The sequence below is a fragment of the Oncorhynchus tshawytscha genome, linkage group LG07 (assembly GCF_018296145.1).
Source record: "Oncorhynchus tshawytscha isolate Ot180627B linkage group LG07, Otsh_v2.0, whole genome shotgun sequence".
Taxonomy (NCBI): domain Eukaryota; kingdom Metazoa; phylum Chordata; class Actinopteri; order Salmoniformes; family Salmonidae; genus Oncorhynchus; species Oncorhynchus tshawytscha.
In genome coordinates this window covers 4,759,055-4,775,772 of record NC_056435.1, presented here as the reverse complement: position 1 = coordinate 4,775,772, position 16,718 = coordinate 4,759,055, and the positions used below count along the sequence as shown (strand labels likewise).

The window sequence follows — 16,718 nt, the reverse complement described above, 5'->3', positions numbered from 1 at the left end:
TCAATTATTTCAAGGCTATAGCCTACAATGAATTACATCGTGAAGCATTTGCGAGTGCGACACACTATTAGACTCAGTCTAAAGTGCCTTTGAATTGATATTTAGATACACCAGTTTGTCCAGAGTCTGTGGCTTCAGGCTCATGCGATGGTGCCTGGAGAGCAGGCCAACAGCAGAGAATATCTTCTCACCATGCTTGCAGAGCCACTGGAGATGCCAAACACCCTTTTGGCCACTCTAGCCAGTCTGAGCAGGAATGCAGAGTTGTTTTTCTTCTTCTATAGGTAGGCCTAAAGGTTTTTAGACAAAATAACCAAGCAAAATGGCAAAATGGAAAACTCCTATTGAAAGTTGGAATATGCCAGGCCTATTGATCCAAAATCAACTAGGGCCTATTGGGCCTATTGAAAAATGAAGGAACATTTTAAGAGATCAGGTTTTTTGTTTAGAAATACTTGCTACAATGCTACAATGACACACTTAATTAGCTGTGGTGTTGTTGAACCGTGATGTCAATGGGATCTGGGAACAATTGAACCACCCAACTTTCTATCAGAAATTGTCACGTGACCCCACACCACTGTTCAAAGAGGAGATTCACTGCAAGCTGAAGTCTCTTGTGGAAATTCGAGACATTATGCAAAAATGTGAATTCATTAGTATTCATGCCTTACCAAAAATCCACAAACGATTGGATAAGCCACCAGGGAGACCTATTGTGCCCTCATTTGGTTCCTTGACTGAAAATATTTCTGCTTTTGTAGATTTCGTTCTATAACCCAGTGTGCTGTCACTCTGCATATGTACACGATTCTATGGACATGATTAACACCCTTAAGACAACGCACAACATCAATGGGGAGATGCTTATGGCTTGCTTTGATGTTGAATCCCTGTATACTAATATCCCCCTCCAGAGAGGCCTAGAAGCCATGGCACACTGTCTTAGTCAACGGCCCAATGGCACACCCCCTAGAACTTGCTGAGATTGTCAAACATGAAAAGGTTCTTAGTCAGAACAATGACATGTTCATTCAACAGAAGGGAACTGCTATGGGTAGTAAAATGGCACCAAATTATTCCAATCTGCATGTGGGGTTGTTTGAGAAGAATGTGAAGAATTTCAGTCCTAACGATTCATTCTTGCGTCATATCAGACTCTGGAAACACTTCATTGATGACGTATTTCTTCAACTCCAGGGAACAGCAGATACAAGCTGTCAACATTTTAAATTCACGCTAGCCTTTGATGCACATGAAACAAGTTTTCTTTACATTTTGATTCAGAGGGGGGGGGGGTAGCACGGATCTATACATGAAGCCGTAGGACAGGAATTCCCTGTTACTCGGAGACAGCTTCCACTCCACACCCCTAAAAAAGAGCCTCCCCATTAGCCAATACATTTGCATATGCAGGATTTGTAAAAATGATCCACAATGGTTACTAGCCGAAGAACCCTTTTCTGGCACTATATATAACCATTTGTTTTTAGTGTGTATTGCATCATGTTTTCTAGTCTTTTCCATTCCATAATCCCAAGATTACCACACTTCGCACAAATTCAATTTATGGTGACATACATTTCCTTTTTCCAGTCCTTTGATTATGGCCACTTGCCTTACAAGTAGTGAAAGAGAAATGAATTACTGAAAGAGAAAACGAAGAGGGGAAGAAAGGATTTGGAAAAACACTGATGTAGAAGATAAATCGTATCACAAGGTTTCAATAAGGGAATAGCCTTGATCCTTTCTTGATGAATTTTACTGAGTTGGTTGAGCAGGGCAACAGTGCAATCCCTTGTTGGCTGTTCTCCCTGAGCTCTGGCCCCAGAGAGGAGCTAAAAAGCTACAGCAAGATAGCATGACTCTGCTTTTTTAAGTTTCAGCACATGACCACACCCAGAGAGTGTTATCTCTGTTCTTTGCTGTATTGAGAGAGTTAGAGAGAAAGAGAGAGCGAAAGGCTGTAAGCCGAGCAACAGGCCCAACCCCCACTAATACACCCGCCCAAGCCACATCCTGCAGCCTAAGAGGCATGCACCAGATGCTCAGCTCACACCTAGTGGTCCAAGCCTAAACCACGCAAATAACAACACTGGACACTGTAACACAAAGCCTTGACTAGTTCATCCTGGAATATACAAGATCTGCCATTGGACTAAAGAGCGGGAACCCAGACCACCAAAGAAATCAGGAAATACAGACATTGTCATCCTACAAGAAACATGGTACAGAGGAGATGGTAGTCCCATCCACCAAAAGACCTGGTGTGAAACAGGAAGAGACTACGGGGGTATGTGTCATTTGTTTTCTTTATTATTTTGGTTAGGTCAGGGTGTGACATGGGTGAAATGTGTGTTTTTGTCTCATTCTAGGGTGTTTCTACTGTCTAGGGTTTTTTGTCATTGTTCTGACTGTTGATGTTACTTCCGGCGCCGACAGAGATGGCCGCCTCGCTTCGCGTTCCTAGGAAACTATGCAGTTGTTAGTTTTTTACGTTTTATTTCTTACATTAGTACCCCAGGTCATCTTAGGTTTCATTACATACAGTCGAGAAGAACTACTGAATATAAGATCAGCGACCAAGAATATAATTTTCACGAAGCGGATCCTGTGTTCTGCCTTTCAACCAGGACAACGGAATGGATCCCATGCGGCGACCCAAAAAAAACGACTCCGTAAAAGAGGGAAACGAGGTCTTCTGGTCAGACTCCGGAGACGGGCACATCGTGCACCACTCCCTAGCATTCTTCTCGCCAATGTCCAGTCTCTTAACAACAAGGTTGATGAAATCCGAGCAAGGGTAGCATTCCAGAGGGACATCAGAGACTGTAACGTTCTTTGCTTCACGGAAACATGGCTCACTGGAGAGACACTATTGGAGGCGGTGCAGCCAGCGGGTTTCTCCACGTATCGCGCCGACAGAAACAAACATCTTTCTGGTAAGAAGAGGGGCGGGGGCATATGCCTTATGGCTAACGAGACATGGTGTGATGAAAGAAACATACAGGAACTCAAATCCTTCTGTTCACCTGATTTAGAATTCCTCACAATCAAATGTTGACCACATTATCTACCAAGAGAATTCTCTTCGATTATAATCACAGCCGTATATATCCCCCCCCAAGCAGACACATCGATGGCTCTGAACGAACTTTATTTGACTCTTTGCAAACTGGAATCCATTTATCCGGAGGCTGCAATCATTGTAGCTGGGGATTTTAACAAGGCTAATCTGAAAACAAGACTCCCTAAATTTTATCAGCATATCGATTGCGCAACCAGGGATGGAAAAACCTTGGATCATTGTTACTCTAACTTCCGCGACGCATATAAGGCCCTGCCCCGCCCTCCTTTCGGAAAAGCTGACCACGACTCCATTTTGTTGATCCCTGCCTACAGACAGAAACTAAAAAAAGAAGCTCCCACGCTGAGGTCTGTTCAACGCTGGTCTGACCAAGCTGACTCCACACTCCAAGACTGCTTCCATCACGTGGACTGGGATATGTTTCGTATTGCGTCAGATAACAACATTGACGAATACTCTGATTCGGTGTGCGAGTTCATTAGAACGTGCGTTGAAGATGTCGTTCCCATAGCAACGATTAAAACATTCCCTAACCAGAAACCGTGGATTAATGGCAGCATTCGTGTGAAACTGAAAGCGCGAACCACTGCTTTTAATCAGGGCAAGGTGACTGGTAACATGACCGAATACAAACAGTGCATCTATTCCCTCCGCAAGGCTATCAAACAAGCTAAGCGTCAGTACAGAGACAAAGTAGAATCTCAATTCAACGGCTCAGACACAAGAGGTATGTGGCAGGGTCTACAGTCAATCACGGACTACAAGAAGAAAACCAGCCCAGTCACGGACCAGGATGTCTTGCTCCCAGGCAGACTAAATAACTTTTTGCCCGCTTTGAGGACAATACAGTGCCACTGACACGGCCTGCAACGAAAACATGCGGACTCTCCTTCACTGCAGCCGAGGTGAGTAAGACATTTAAACGTGTTAACCCTCGCAAGGCTGCAGGCCCAGACGGCATCCCCAGCCGCGCCCTCAGAGCATGCGCAGACCAGCTGGCCGGTGTGTTTACGGACATATTCAATCAATCCCTATACCAGTCTGCTGTTCCCACATGCTTCAAGAGGGCCACCATTGTTCCTGTTCCCAAGAAAGCTAAGGTAACTGAGCTAAACGACTACCGCCCCGTAGCACTCACTTCCGTCATCATGATGTGCTTTGAGAGACTAGTCAAGGACCATATCACCTCCACCCTACCTGACACCCTAGACCCACTCCAATTTGCTTACCGCCCAAATAGGTTTGCAATGAGGCACTAAAGTAATACGGTAAAACAATTGGCAGGGCAATAAACTTTTGGTCCTCAAGACAGTGTTGTGTTTGGGACAAATCCAACCAGTGGATACTGCTGAGGGACAGCTCATAATAATGGCTGGAATGGAGGAAATTAAATGGCATCAAACACATGGAAACCATGTGTTAAATGCATTTGATAGCATTTTTATTATTCCGCTCCAGCCATTACCAGGAGCCCGTCCTCCCCAATTAAGGTGCCACCAACGTCCTTTGAATCCAATACAACACATTACCATTCTTCATATTTTCAAGCATAGTGGTGAGTGCATCATGTAATGAGCATGCTTGTAATTGTTAAGGACTGGGGAGTTTTTCAGGTTAACAAATAAATGGAATGGAGCTAAGCACAGGCAAAATCCTATAGGAAAACCTGGTTCAGTCTGCTCTCTACCAGACACTGGGTGATGAATTCTCTTTTCAGCAGGACAATAACCTAAAACACAAGGCCAAATCCACACTGGAGTTGCTTACCAAGAAGACAGTGAATGTTCTCAAAGTATGAGAAAATTCACTGCCCTTTTAACCAAATTCAAGCAGAAACTCACCCCCAACCTGAATTAGCATTTCTTTGCACTTTACTCGTAAAAACAAAGACAGGAACAACACACCCAGATTCTTATCTAATCAATTTAAATGATAGGAGCGCACCTCTGTGTCACTCCCCTTTGAACTATCCCCATCCAACAAACAAAAGAATACAGCTTCTTTGTAACAATAAATCCATAGCACATGCAATACAATTAAATATACAATAAGTCATAGCTCTTTATAAACTCTTGAAACAATGCAAACATGACAATTTCATTCACATAGTAACATTCATTTTGTCTATTTCATTCCTCTTCTGGCATCAGTGACCCCAGGAATTGCATGGGAACGTCCCGCACTGGAGAAAACAGATAAGGTGTGTTTGAACCCTGTGTTAGCCCACAAATGGTCAGCCATCCAAACAATGTCATAAAAAATGTGATTGAGTCTTCACGCTGGGCTTCAGGGCCTGCAAGTTGCCAGTCACGATTATCACCTTCACTCATTATTCCAGTAAAACAGCATTCCTTCCACAATATCCCCCCTAGACACAACTACGACAAAACAACCAACAAAAACGGGTCACAACTCCTACAGTTCTGTACATAGTCAAAGGTAGGCTTCGAGGGGACTCTCACAATAGGTAGACCTACAGCTCATGCCTTGGCAGCAGTACTGTAGACTAGTTTATCACTGACCTCAACCCAGAGTATCTCAGAGAGTTCACAGTCAGACCACTGACAAAGCCGAAAAAACTGCATACTATTAAGAAATGCTAAAGATGGAAGGAAAATAGTGTGGAAATCTACCAGAATGTCACGACTTCTGCCAAAGTTGATGCCGCTCCTTGTTCGGGCGATGCTCGGCGGGCGAGGTCGCCGGTCTTCTAGCCATCGCCGATCCATTTTTAATTTTCCATTTGTCTTGTCTTGTTTTCCCACACACCTGGTTCTCATTTCCCTCATTATGTGTTGTGTATTTAACCCTCTGTTTCCCCCATGTCTTTGTGTGGTATTGTTTATTCTGTTTCATGTTATGTGCACGTTAGTCTGTTGCGCTGGGTTATGTTAACCTGTATTATTTTGTGTTCACTTTGCCGTGTGCTTTAGGTTCGCCTAAATAAAAGGCTCCGTTGGCTACCCAATACCTGCTCTCCTGCACCTGACTCATTTAGTCATGTACGCATACCTGACACAGAAAACAATTAGCCAACAAAAATTTTAATTCATTTCAGACAACTTCATGACGGTGGTAAAGTACTTAAGTAGTACTTTAAAGTATTTTTACTTAAGTAGTTTTTGGGGTTATTTGTACTTTACTAGTTATATTTGACCATTTATACTTCACTAGATTCCTAAATAGAATTTTGAATGCTTAGCAGGACAGGAAAAGGGTCCAATTCACACACTTATTAAGAGAAAATCCCTGGTCATCCCTATTGCCTCTGATCTGACAGACTCACTAAACACTAATGCTTTTTTATTTTTTATAATTATTCATATTTTTTTATTTGTAAATTGCAAAAACATGTGGCCTCCCGAGTGGTGCATGTGTGGCCTCCCGAGTGGTGCATGTGTGGCCACTGCATCGCAGTGCTTGAGGCATCTCTACAGACCTGTGTTCGATCCTAGGCTGTGTCACAACCGGCTGTGAGTTGGAGTCCCATAGAGCAGCGCACAATTGGTCCAGCATTGTCCGGGTTAGAGGAGGGTTTGGCCGGGGAGGCTTTACTTGGCTCATCTCACTCTAGTGACTCCTTGTGGCAGGCCGGGCACCTGCAGGCTGACTGATCGTCAGTTGAACAGTGTTTCCTCTGACACATTGGAGCTAAGCGGGTGGGTGTTTTTTGGCAGGTCATGTTTCGGAGGACGCATGACTCGACCTTCGCCTCTCCTGAGCCCGTTGGGAAGTTGCAGTGATGAGACAAAATCGTAATTGATATTAGGAGAAAAAGGGGGGACAAAATTTTTGCTGCAATAGCCAAGGTGTAAACTTGGTAGTAGAAAGTCTAAATAGTATATTTGACCTCTCAGCCTCCTAATCAAATCTAAACATTTCAACCAGACAACCTAAGAAAATGAACTACAATGACAAATGCTTTGATGAAGAATTCAAAAACCTAAGAAAGGAACTGAGGAACCTATCCAACCAACCTGTCCAACCAAAAACAAAGAGACCCATAAAACCTGAGCCTACGCCTTCACTGTGATTGTCAAAGACTCCAGCCACCCTAGTCATATACTGTTCTCTCTGCTACCACGTGGCAAGCGGTACCGGACAGCAAAGTCTAGGTCCAAGAGGCTTCTAAACAGCTTCTACCCCCAAGCCATATCCAAGAGGCTTCTAAACAGCTTCTACCCCCAAGCAATAAGACTCTTGAACACCTAATCAAATGGCTACCCAGACTATTTGCATTGCCCCCTCTTTTACTCTTGTTGATATCATCTATGCATAGTCACTTTAATAACTCTACCTTCATGTACATATTACCTCAACTAACCGGTTCCCATGCATATTGACTCTGTACCGGTAGCCCCCTGTACAGTGGGGCAAAAAAGTATTTAGTCAGCCACCAATTGTGCAAGTTCTCCCACTTAAAAAGATGAGAGAGGCCTGTAATTTTCATCATAGGTACACTTCAACTATGACAGACAAAATGAGAAAAAAAAATCCAGAAAATCACATTGTAGGATTTTTTTTATGAATTTATTTGCAAATTATGGTGGAAAATAAGTATTTGGTCAATAGCAAAAGTTTATCTCAAAACTTTGTTATATACCCTTTGTTGGCAATGACAGAGGTCAAATGTTTTCTGTAAGTCTTCACAAGGTTTTCACACACTGTTGCTGGTATTTTGGCCCATTCCTCCATGCAGATCTCCTCTAGAGCAGTGATGTTTTGGGGCTGTTGCTGGACAACACGGACTTTCAACTTCCTCCAAAGATTTTCTATGGGGTTGAGATCTGGACACTAGCTAGGCCACTCCAGGACCTTGAAATGCTTCTTACGAAGCCACTCCTTCGTTGCGGTGTGTTTGGGATCATTGTCATGACCCAGCCACGTTTCATCTTCAATGCCCTTGCTGATGGAAGGAGGTTTTCACTCAAAATCTCACGATACATGGCCCCATTCATTCCTTCCTTTACATGGATCAGTCGTCCTGGTCCCTTTGCAGAAAAACAGCCCCAAAGCATGATGTTTCTACCCCCATGCTTCACTCTTTGGATGCAACTCAGCATTCTTTGTCCTCCAAACACGACGAGTTGAGTTTTTACCAAAAAGTTATATTTTGGTTTCATCTGACCATATGACATTCTTCCAATCTTCTTCTGGATCATCCAAATGCTCTCTAGCAAACTTCAGACGGGCCTGGACATGTACTGGCTTAAGCAGGGGGACACGTCTGGCACTGCAGGATTTGAGTCCCTGGCGGCGTAGTGTGTTACTGATGGTAGGCTTTGTTACTTTGGTCCCAGCTCTCTGCAGGTCATTCACTAGGTCCCCCCGTTTGGTTCTGGGATTTTTGCTCACCGTTCTTGTGATCATTTTGACCCCACGGGGTGAGATCTTGCGTGGAGCCCCAGATCGAAGGAGATTATTAGTGGTCTTGTATGTCTTCCATTTCCTGATAATTGCTCCCACAGTTGATTTCTTCAAACCAAGCTGCTTACCTATTGCAGATTCAGTCTTCCCAGCCTGGTGCAGGTCTACAATTTTGTTTCTGGTGTCCTTTGACAGCTCTTTGGTCGTGGAGTTTGGAGTGTGACTGTTTGAGGTTGTGGACAGGTGTCTTTTATACTGATAACAAGTTCAAACAGGTTCCATTAATACAGGTAACGAGTGGAGGACAGAGGAGCCTCTTAAAGTTACAGGTCTGTGAGAGCCAGAAATCTTTCTTGTTTGTAGGTGACCAAATACTTATTTTCCACCATAATTTGCAAATAAATTCATAAAAACTCCTACAATGTGATTTTCTGGATTTTTTTTCTCATTTTGTCTGTCATTAGTTGAAGTGTACCTATGATGAAAATTACAGGCCTCTCTCATCTTTTTAAGTGGGAGAACTTGCACAATTGGTGGCTGACTAAATACTTTTTTGCCCCACTGTATATAGTCTAATATTGTTATTTGACTGCTGCTCTTTAATTACTTGTTACTTTTATTTCTTATTCTTATCAGTTTAAAAAAAACTGCATTGATGGTTAGGGGCTCGTAAGTAAGCATTTCACTGTAAAATTTTATTTGAGACACAATAATTCTCTATTTCCCTCAGATTACACAGAAACACAAAGAATTGTGTGATTATGTGAAATTCCACAGTATACCACCACAGCAGCAAGATATGTGATCTGTTGCCACAAGAAAAGGGCAACCAGTGGAGAACAAATACCACTGTAAATACAACCAATATTTATTGGTTTATTTATTTTCGCCTTTCATACGTCAACTATTTTTGCATTGTTACAATACAGCCAACAATATAACATTTGAAATGTCTATCTTATTGTAAAACCTTTGTGAGTGCAATGTTTACTGATAATTTATGATTGTTTATTTCCCTTCTTTATTTCTCTTTTTGTTTATTGCCTATTCCACTTGCTTTGGCAATGTAAACATGTGCACCCATGCCAATAAAGCTCTTTGAATTGATTTGAGAGAAAGAGAGAGCGAAAGAGAGTTAGGACACGACTTGTCTGCTTCCTCAAAAGCTCCCGAACCACTCCTTTGTCTGGTGAAAGGGCAGATCAGGGATGGAGGATAGGAAAGGAGGGGGGAAGGGGGAGGGTGTTATCTCTCACCAGGCCCTTTATCTGAAGAAGAAGCCACCTGGAGTGTGTAATAGTGCATCTGTCACCTGCAATCCGCTCTTTCATTGATTTATCATTATAGGGTAGCAGAGAGAGAAGCCCCGTTTATACCTGGTTCTAACATGAATCCTTTGTCCTGATCTGTCCAAATTTTAGGACAGGTGGAGACGATTAAAAGATGCATTGTGATCTGATTGTGATTCGATCTTCCTGACCACCTCTGGAAGTCGTCAATCTTCCTGACCACCTCTGGAAGTAGTCAGGCACGCATTGCGTCCGGATATCTTACAGGTGTATACAGATATGGACAGTGAAACCATTTAAATCATTATTGCACCTTCTAAAATCATTGAAAGGTAGCACCCACGTCTATTCCACATTGGTTCAAAGTAATTTCATTGAAATTAAGTGGAAATACGTTGATTCAACCAGTGTATGCCCAATGGGACCATTGACTTATGGCATCAATATGTGTCTTAATATGTGTCTTAAAATAAATAAATACATAATATTTTGAAAGAGTAGCTGTTAAATAATTTGCTTACAGAGAGGGACCAGGAAATCTGGTCACAATGCGAACACAGTGGAAGGATATGAGCCACATTTGAATACAATGTGTAGACACATTTCTGAAAATATGGGCACAATCAGAATGTGGACAAGATCGAGATAAAGGACGCATGTTAGCGGCAGGTATATATGTGGCTATACAGAGAGAGGCGAGAGAGAAAAGAGAGCGCTATGCTCAGTGAGCCTTACAGCAGGTCTACAGTAGCTTTTACTGTTGAAAATTACATTCAAAAATGCTTTGAGTCAAGAATAATGTATGTGCATGTTGAAAAGTTGTTGCTCTCTGTGTGGTTAAAATGAATTGCTTGAAGGTTACCTCCTCACTGAGTACATATTTACCACAGCACTAATATATAACAGATGGTTGTTATGGTGTCACTGTTTACTACCCATTCTGCTAGAGAGAGAAACCAGATCACATCCCTGAAAGCTGATAGGCTACACGTGCTCTAAGGATACGTTTTTGTTAGCCGGGATTCAGGAACATGAACACACAGTCAGGTTTACAGTTAGTTTTGTGTCACACCTATTTAGGGTTCTTAGCACCAAAGATGCAGGAACCCTATTGTTTTAGTTTTATTATTTGTTTCTAACCAAATAACAAATAGGTATGGTACATAACTGTTATAGGGGGCTTCACACACTTACACAGTGATATGTTTGATGTTGATGTGCTCAAACTATCAAGACTGTAGCTCTCATTTATATTTGTTAGAGAGTCGTTCCACAAATATAGTGCCTTTTCTTTGATATTATAAGTAGAAATTGTGCACCAATATTGAATTTTAAAAGAATGTTATATTAAATGAAGTGCCCTTTAATATAGAACACATGGAGAATTCAATAAACCAGATTTTTTAAATATGAATACAGGCTTGCTGAAGTGCCAATATTCAGCCTATGTCAACGCTTTTGTCACTTCTAGGAAGATTTTAACCCACATAATCCCAAAATGTCTCCAAGTTTTCACCATTATAAATCCCTAGTTATTTTGTTGCTTTGACAAAGTAATTTCTGAAGATGATCATTTATTTCATGTGATTAGTGATTGACGTCTGTCCGTCATTTTAAGGTCAACCCTGCTACTGGAACTGAACTCTCCTTTTAATATGGTGAAACTATTCCTTTTTTAAAATTCAAATGAAACATTGAACATCTAATTGTCAAATCGTAGAGAAAAAGCAGATGAGCTGGTTCTACTGTTTTTGGCCATTTTCTGGTGTTTTGTGGTAGAAAACTGAGCAGGTCGATGCAATGAACACAATTTTGTGACGCTTGTATTCAATTGCCACTCCCTGTTTCACACAATGACCTTCCTTTTCCCCTGTCACAAAGGGATTTATGGCTGACTTAAAAATAAATCGTCAACCCTGTTATTTTATTTGGCACAAAATAGGCACTTAAGTGCCAAATATTTTACCTTTTGAGATGGGATTTTTTTTTATTACGTTGATGACAGAATGTTAAAATTACGTGAAATCTAAAGTTTTTGGGGGACTAAGTTACACTTCTCAAAAGGCACTGAATTGATGGAATGACCTTACTAGTTTGCAGAGGTATGTTTTGTAGTGTTCATGTTCGCAACAAACCAATGCCTTCAAGTGTACCAGGTGGTTCATGAACTCGAAGTTAGCTCCAGGTAGAAGTTGCCCTTAGAGTCAACTTGGCTCTACTCCTAGAAAGGATGTAGCATGCAGTACTATGTATTTACATTTTGGACATTACTCAATGAGACCGCTGCTATTGCTTGCCACCAATTACTTTATTTCCACCGCTCTCTCTGGTTTCCACTAGTTCCCACAGCCACAAAGTAAAAATGGGCTTTTCGTAAAAATTCATGAAAAACAAAATTTGCTTTTTGGTCTTAATTTAAGTTTAGGCATAAGGTTAGGTTAGCAGTGTGGTTAATGTTAGGGTTAAGTTAAAAACACATTTTAAGAAGATACATTTTAGAAATAGGCGGGGATTATGACTGGTAACTAGTGACGACCCAGTTTGGCGCTAGATAGCTCGTGGCGTGCAACAGCACAATTCCGACTCGAGATCAGTGATTGGCTGACATAATTCTCCTGGCTGTCTTTCTTGTAACCTAACCCAGTACCATGTGCGTGCAACCAAGTTTACACGACAGGAAATAAAGTAACCGTTTTGAAGACTGGAGCTAGCAGACTTTGTCGCACCGCACGCGTGGAAGTTGGCCAAGCCTTTGAATAGAGCCAGCAGGGAAATATGGAACCGGTAAAAAAAGATGCGAAGACGAATCCATCGGCAACAGCTAATCTTTTCTCACAGGTATTCTTCTGGTAAGTCAACAACCTTCGCCGCCGGGTTATTGAAATAAAGTTGAGCTAGGCTCTACAGGTAGTCGTTATAGTGTTTACTGAAAGTGGTACCGTTAGGATATTCAAAACGTATTCGATTAATTTTAGTTTGAGGGGTTAAATGATTTGCTGATTAATTTAATTAGGTATAACGTCATAATAAACACTTATAACTCAAATCACTAGTATGGTTTAACACAAAGTGCGTTTTACCCATGTAATTCGATGGTTTTCCCCACCGAGAAATCACAATTTCCGGTTGATTCATACAGTCTTGGATTAAGGATGATGCCAAATAAGATTCCAGTAATTTATGAATCAAGAATATTGTTTGCGCAAACTAGGCTATTAATCGCCATCTCATTTGTCTCGGTAAACCTCTGCGAGAAGGGAAAGGATGGATGCCTCGTTTTGACTGAATGAGACAAGCTGTGCTTTATATTTGCATTAAAGACGCACTCCAGCAATATTTAGACATTTCCTGTTGAAAAAACAATACACCAGCCCCACGTATAAATACAGCAATGTACAAATGGGTAAAACAAATGTTTTGAGCAAAATCGTTTTTTTTTCGAGTGCAAATGAGCTGAGAAGGAGATTGAATTAGGTCTTTAAAACATAATTTGCTGTTTGCTAAGGCATTTGCTGACAATTTGTACATTTTTACATGCACAGTGCACACAGTTGGGTACTCAAGCATTTGCAATAAATGCTTTTTACAAAGACATGCTTACCAGTAGGCCTATGTCACAAATATAGTAGATTGTCTACTGCAGTGGAGGCTTGGAGAGGTAGTGGGAGATGAAGAATAAACAACTTTTTAAATTTTTTTTGTTCAACTTACTCTTGAAAGTTGTAATAGTATAATGCACAAGGTGCAATTTCGAAATTGGGTAGTACATCAGCACTTTTCCTCTTGTCTTTGCAGACCTTAGAGCTATTTATAACTTGTCAGAAATGTCCAGGTGATGTTCACCAATTATGAAAGTAGTCATCAGGGAAAAATTGATAGCTACATATTGGGATATTATTTTTGATGTATCGTTTTGACTATCCCAATATTTTTGTGCTAGTTTGCTGTACCAAATCTCCAGTATTTTTCCTTCATAGCTTGTTCCCCATCTTTTTAAATAGGGAGCCAATTCATTTCAGCACTTTTATTTCTATGACGGATCAAAACTCGTTTTCTGATAGCTCTCTTGTCCCTCTGCAGCAGACATTTGGTGAGCAATATGTTTGGAACATTGAATCACAGTATAGAATCACAATGCATATAATATCGGCACCTAAGTATTGGGATAATATCGTGAGGTGCCTGGTAATTGCTAGCCCTAGATGAAAGTGGGGCATGGGTGAAAAAGTTTAGGAAGCACTGGTCTACTGCAAGATTTCCCAAAATTGGTCCTGGGGCCTCCCTGAGTGCAAGTTTTTCCCCCAATTTGTTCCCCACTAGCACTACACAGTGACTCAAATAACTAACTCATCATCAAGATTTGATTATTTGAATCAGATGTGTAGTGCTGGGGGGGAAAAACAAAACGTGCACCCGGGGGGCCCGGGACAGAGTTTGGGAACCCTTCGTCTAGTGCATGCATTGCTCTGCTCATCCTGAATGTAACACTACATGTATTGAACTCTTCATCTCTACCTCTTCTCTTCCCTTTTTCGTTAGCTGGCTAAATCCTTTGTTCCGCATTGGATACAAACGGAGGTTAGAGGAAGATGACATGTACAACGTGCTTCCGGAGGATGGATCTGAGAGACTGGGAGAGGAACTACAGAGGTATGGCAAACATCATTCTGAACTAAGTCAGAAGTGGCCTGTTGAATTGTGGTTAATTAAGGCCAAATAGAACGTAATAGCGGAAGGGTCTTCGAACCAGATGTTTATCCTCCCACTACTATACACCAAGCATATCATGACAACCATATTCTGTTGGCTGTTTACCCTTTGATAAATAGATGGAAAGGAGTTTCTGCATTTAACATGTCATTGTTAATATTTTACAGGCTGGCTGTCCTGCCTGCTTTCAAGGACGATTATGAAATAGCTCAGTAAAAGGAAGCATGTAAATGGAATAAATGAGAAAATAATGTTGTCTAGCTTCACCTATCCAACCTGGACTCAATTTGTAGGATTTGGAATGTACATTTGTATCCCTCCATTTAGTATGATATGTTACCGTACAAATGGAATAATGGTCGTACCACATCATAGAAATTGGATGACTGAATGTATCAAGCATCTTGGAGGATGTATAGTATTATACGTCTTGCAATAAGGCCAGGCTTCTTGTTGCGTCATTAGCATTTGTGGCTAACGTTAGCGGCTAAAGCAGCAGGTTAGGAGTATTAACTTAACCTCTACTTTGCAGGTATGGAGAATTTAAGGGGAACAGTTAGCTAAAATGCTACAGTTGTCCCCGACTGTCTGTCTTAAGTAACCGGACCATTATTCCATACGCAACATAGCGTATCATACTAAATGGAGGTACACAAATTTAACTAAAATATCCCACGTCTGTTAAATGTGGTCAGGCTGACCAATCTGTTGCCTTTATCAAAACAGGGGTGTCAAACATAGGAGGGGTCCAATCTGGCCCGCAGGTGGTTTGAATAATAAAAACTCCTTGTTTTTGCAGGGAAAACTACCTCAATATATTTTAAAATGACAAATCAATGTAGTTACTTCAGAACTATTTAAAGGTGTTCCATGTCACTCATTTAAATGTAAAGAAATTGCTGTACCAATCCTAGATTGTCCATTTGTATCACCACACGATGCAATGCAGAATTGAACATCCAGGTACCTATAGGGACTTCTTGCGTCGTCGGTCCTCGCCTCCTTCTCAATACTCATTGGAGAGGACATGAGAAATCAAGTAATTTCAATTGCGATTCTCCCATAGTAAAATAAAAGCCGTCTTTCCTCAGGCACTGGGACCATGAGGTGCAGAAAGCTGCTAAAGAACTCAGGCCTCCCAAACTCACCAAAGTCCTCATCAAGTGCTACTGGAAACCCTACGCAGTGCTGGGGATCTTTACTCTTATTGAGGTATGTAGAAAAAAACATGACTTGTGGAAGACTTACCGGTACCCTGTCCTGCTAGGGAATTTCAATGATATCTTATCCATATGTTTATATATCAAGCTGTGGATTCACCTCATATCCTCTGTATTCTCTACCTCTTCTCTTGTTCCCCCAATAGGAGGTGATTAAGGTGATCCAGCCAGTGTTCTTGGGAAAGCTGATCCAGTACTTTGAGAATTACGATCCTGATAATATGGACGCACTGTATGAGGCCTTTGGCTACGCTGCTGGTGTCTGTCTGTCCACCCTGATCCTGGCTATCACGCATCACCTCTACTTCTTCCACGTCCAGAGGACCGGCATGAAGATGCGAGTAGCCATGTGTCACATGATCTACAAGAAGGTCAGTATAAGAGACACATGCCTACACACCTTTTTTTTCAAGGTCGTTTCTGAACTTGAGCTCGGCTGACTAAAGGATGAGTCTCTCTCTCACACACTCTCACACACGTCAAACTCATTCCACAGAGGGCAGAGTATCTGCAGGTTTTCACTCCACTCTTGTACTTGATGAATTAAGGTCACTAATTGGTAAGGAACTCCCCTCACCTAGGGCAGTATTTCCCAACCCTCTCCTCGGGGACCAACATACATTTCACATTTTTGTTGTAGTCCTAAACTTGCACACCTGATTAAATTAGTCAAGGGGTTGATGATTGATAGAGTAATTTAATCAGGTGTGCCAGTTTAGGACTACAACAAAAATGTGAAGCGACTAGTGGTCCCTGAGGAGAGGGCTGGGAAACACTGCTCTAGGGTATGACTGCCTTTCCAAACTGACGTGTAGGTATTTTCTTTGTATTGTGACAGTGACAAATCACTTGGTGTTATTTATTGAGTTTGCAATAATTAACTCTTGGTAATGTCTGTGTCACCCCAGGCCCTGTGTCTCAGCAGTGCAGCGATGGGGAAAACAACCACAGGCCAAATAGTGAACCTGCTATCCAATGATGTCAACAAGTTTGATGAGGTATGAATCCTGTAATACATAAGGGTAATATATATTTTTTTTATCA

The 16,718-nt window shown here is 41.6% G+C and overlaps 1 protein-coding gene across 2 annotated transcripts in view; it reads left to right on the top strand.

Moving 5' to 3' along the window:
* Positions 1-2,056: 2,056 nt before the first annotated feature.
* The window catches only part of LOC112253697 (ATP-binding cassette sub-family C member 4), a 37,475-nt gene continuing 22,813 nt past the window's right edge, over positions 2,057-16,718 (top strand). The window contains exons 1-5 of one of the 2 annotated variants that reach the window (XM_024425646.2): positions 2,057-2,293; positions 14,284-14,394; positions 15,546-15,666; positions 15,821-16,045; positions 16,583-16,672. In XM_024425646.2, the coding sequence (XP_024281414.2) occupies positions 14,339-14,394; positions 15,546-15,666; positions 15,821-16,045; positions 16,583-16,672 (492 nt within the window). In that variant the 5' untranslated portion in view covers positions 2,057-2,293; positions 14,284-14,338. Of the gene's footprint in view, positions 2,294-12,331; positions 12,594-14,283; positions 14,395-15,545; positions 15,667-15,820; positions 16,046-16,582; positions 16,673-16,718 lie in introns of those variants that run through there. The other variant, XM_024425645.2, reaches the window with a different exon arrangement.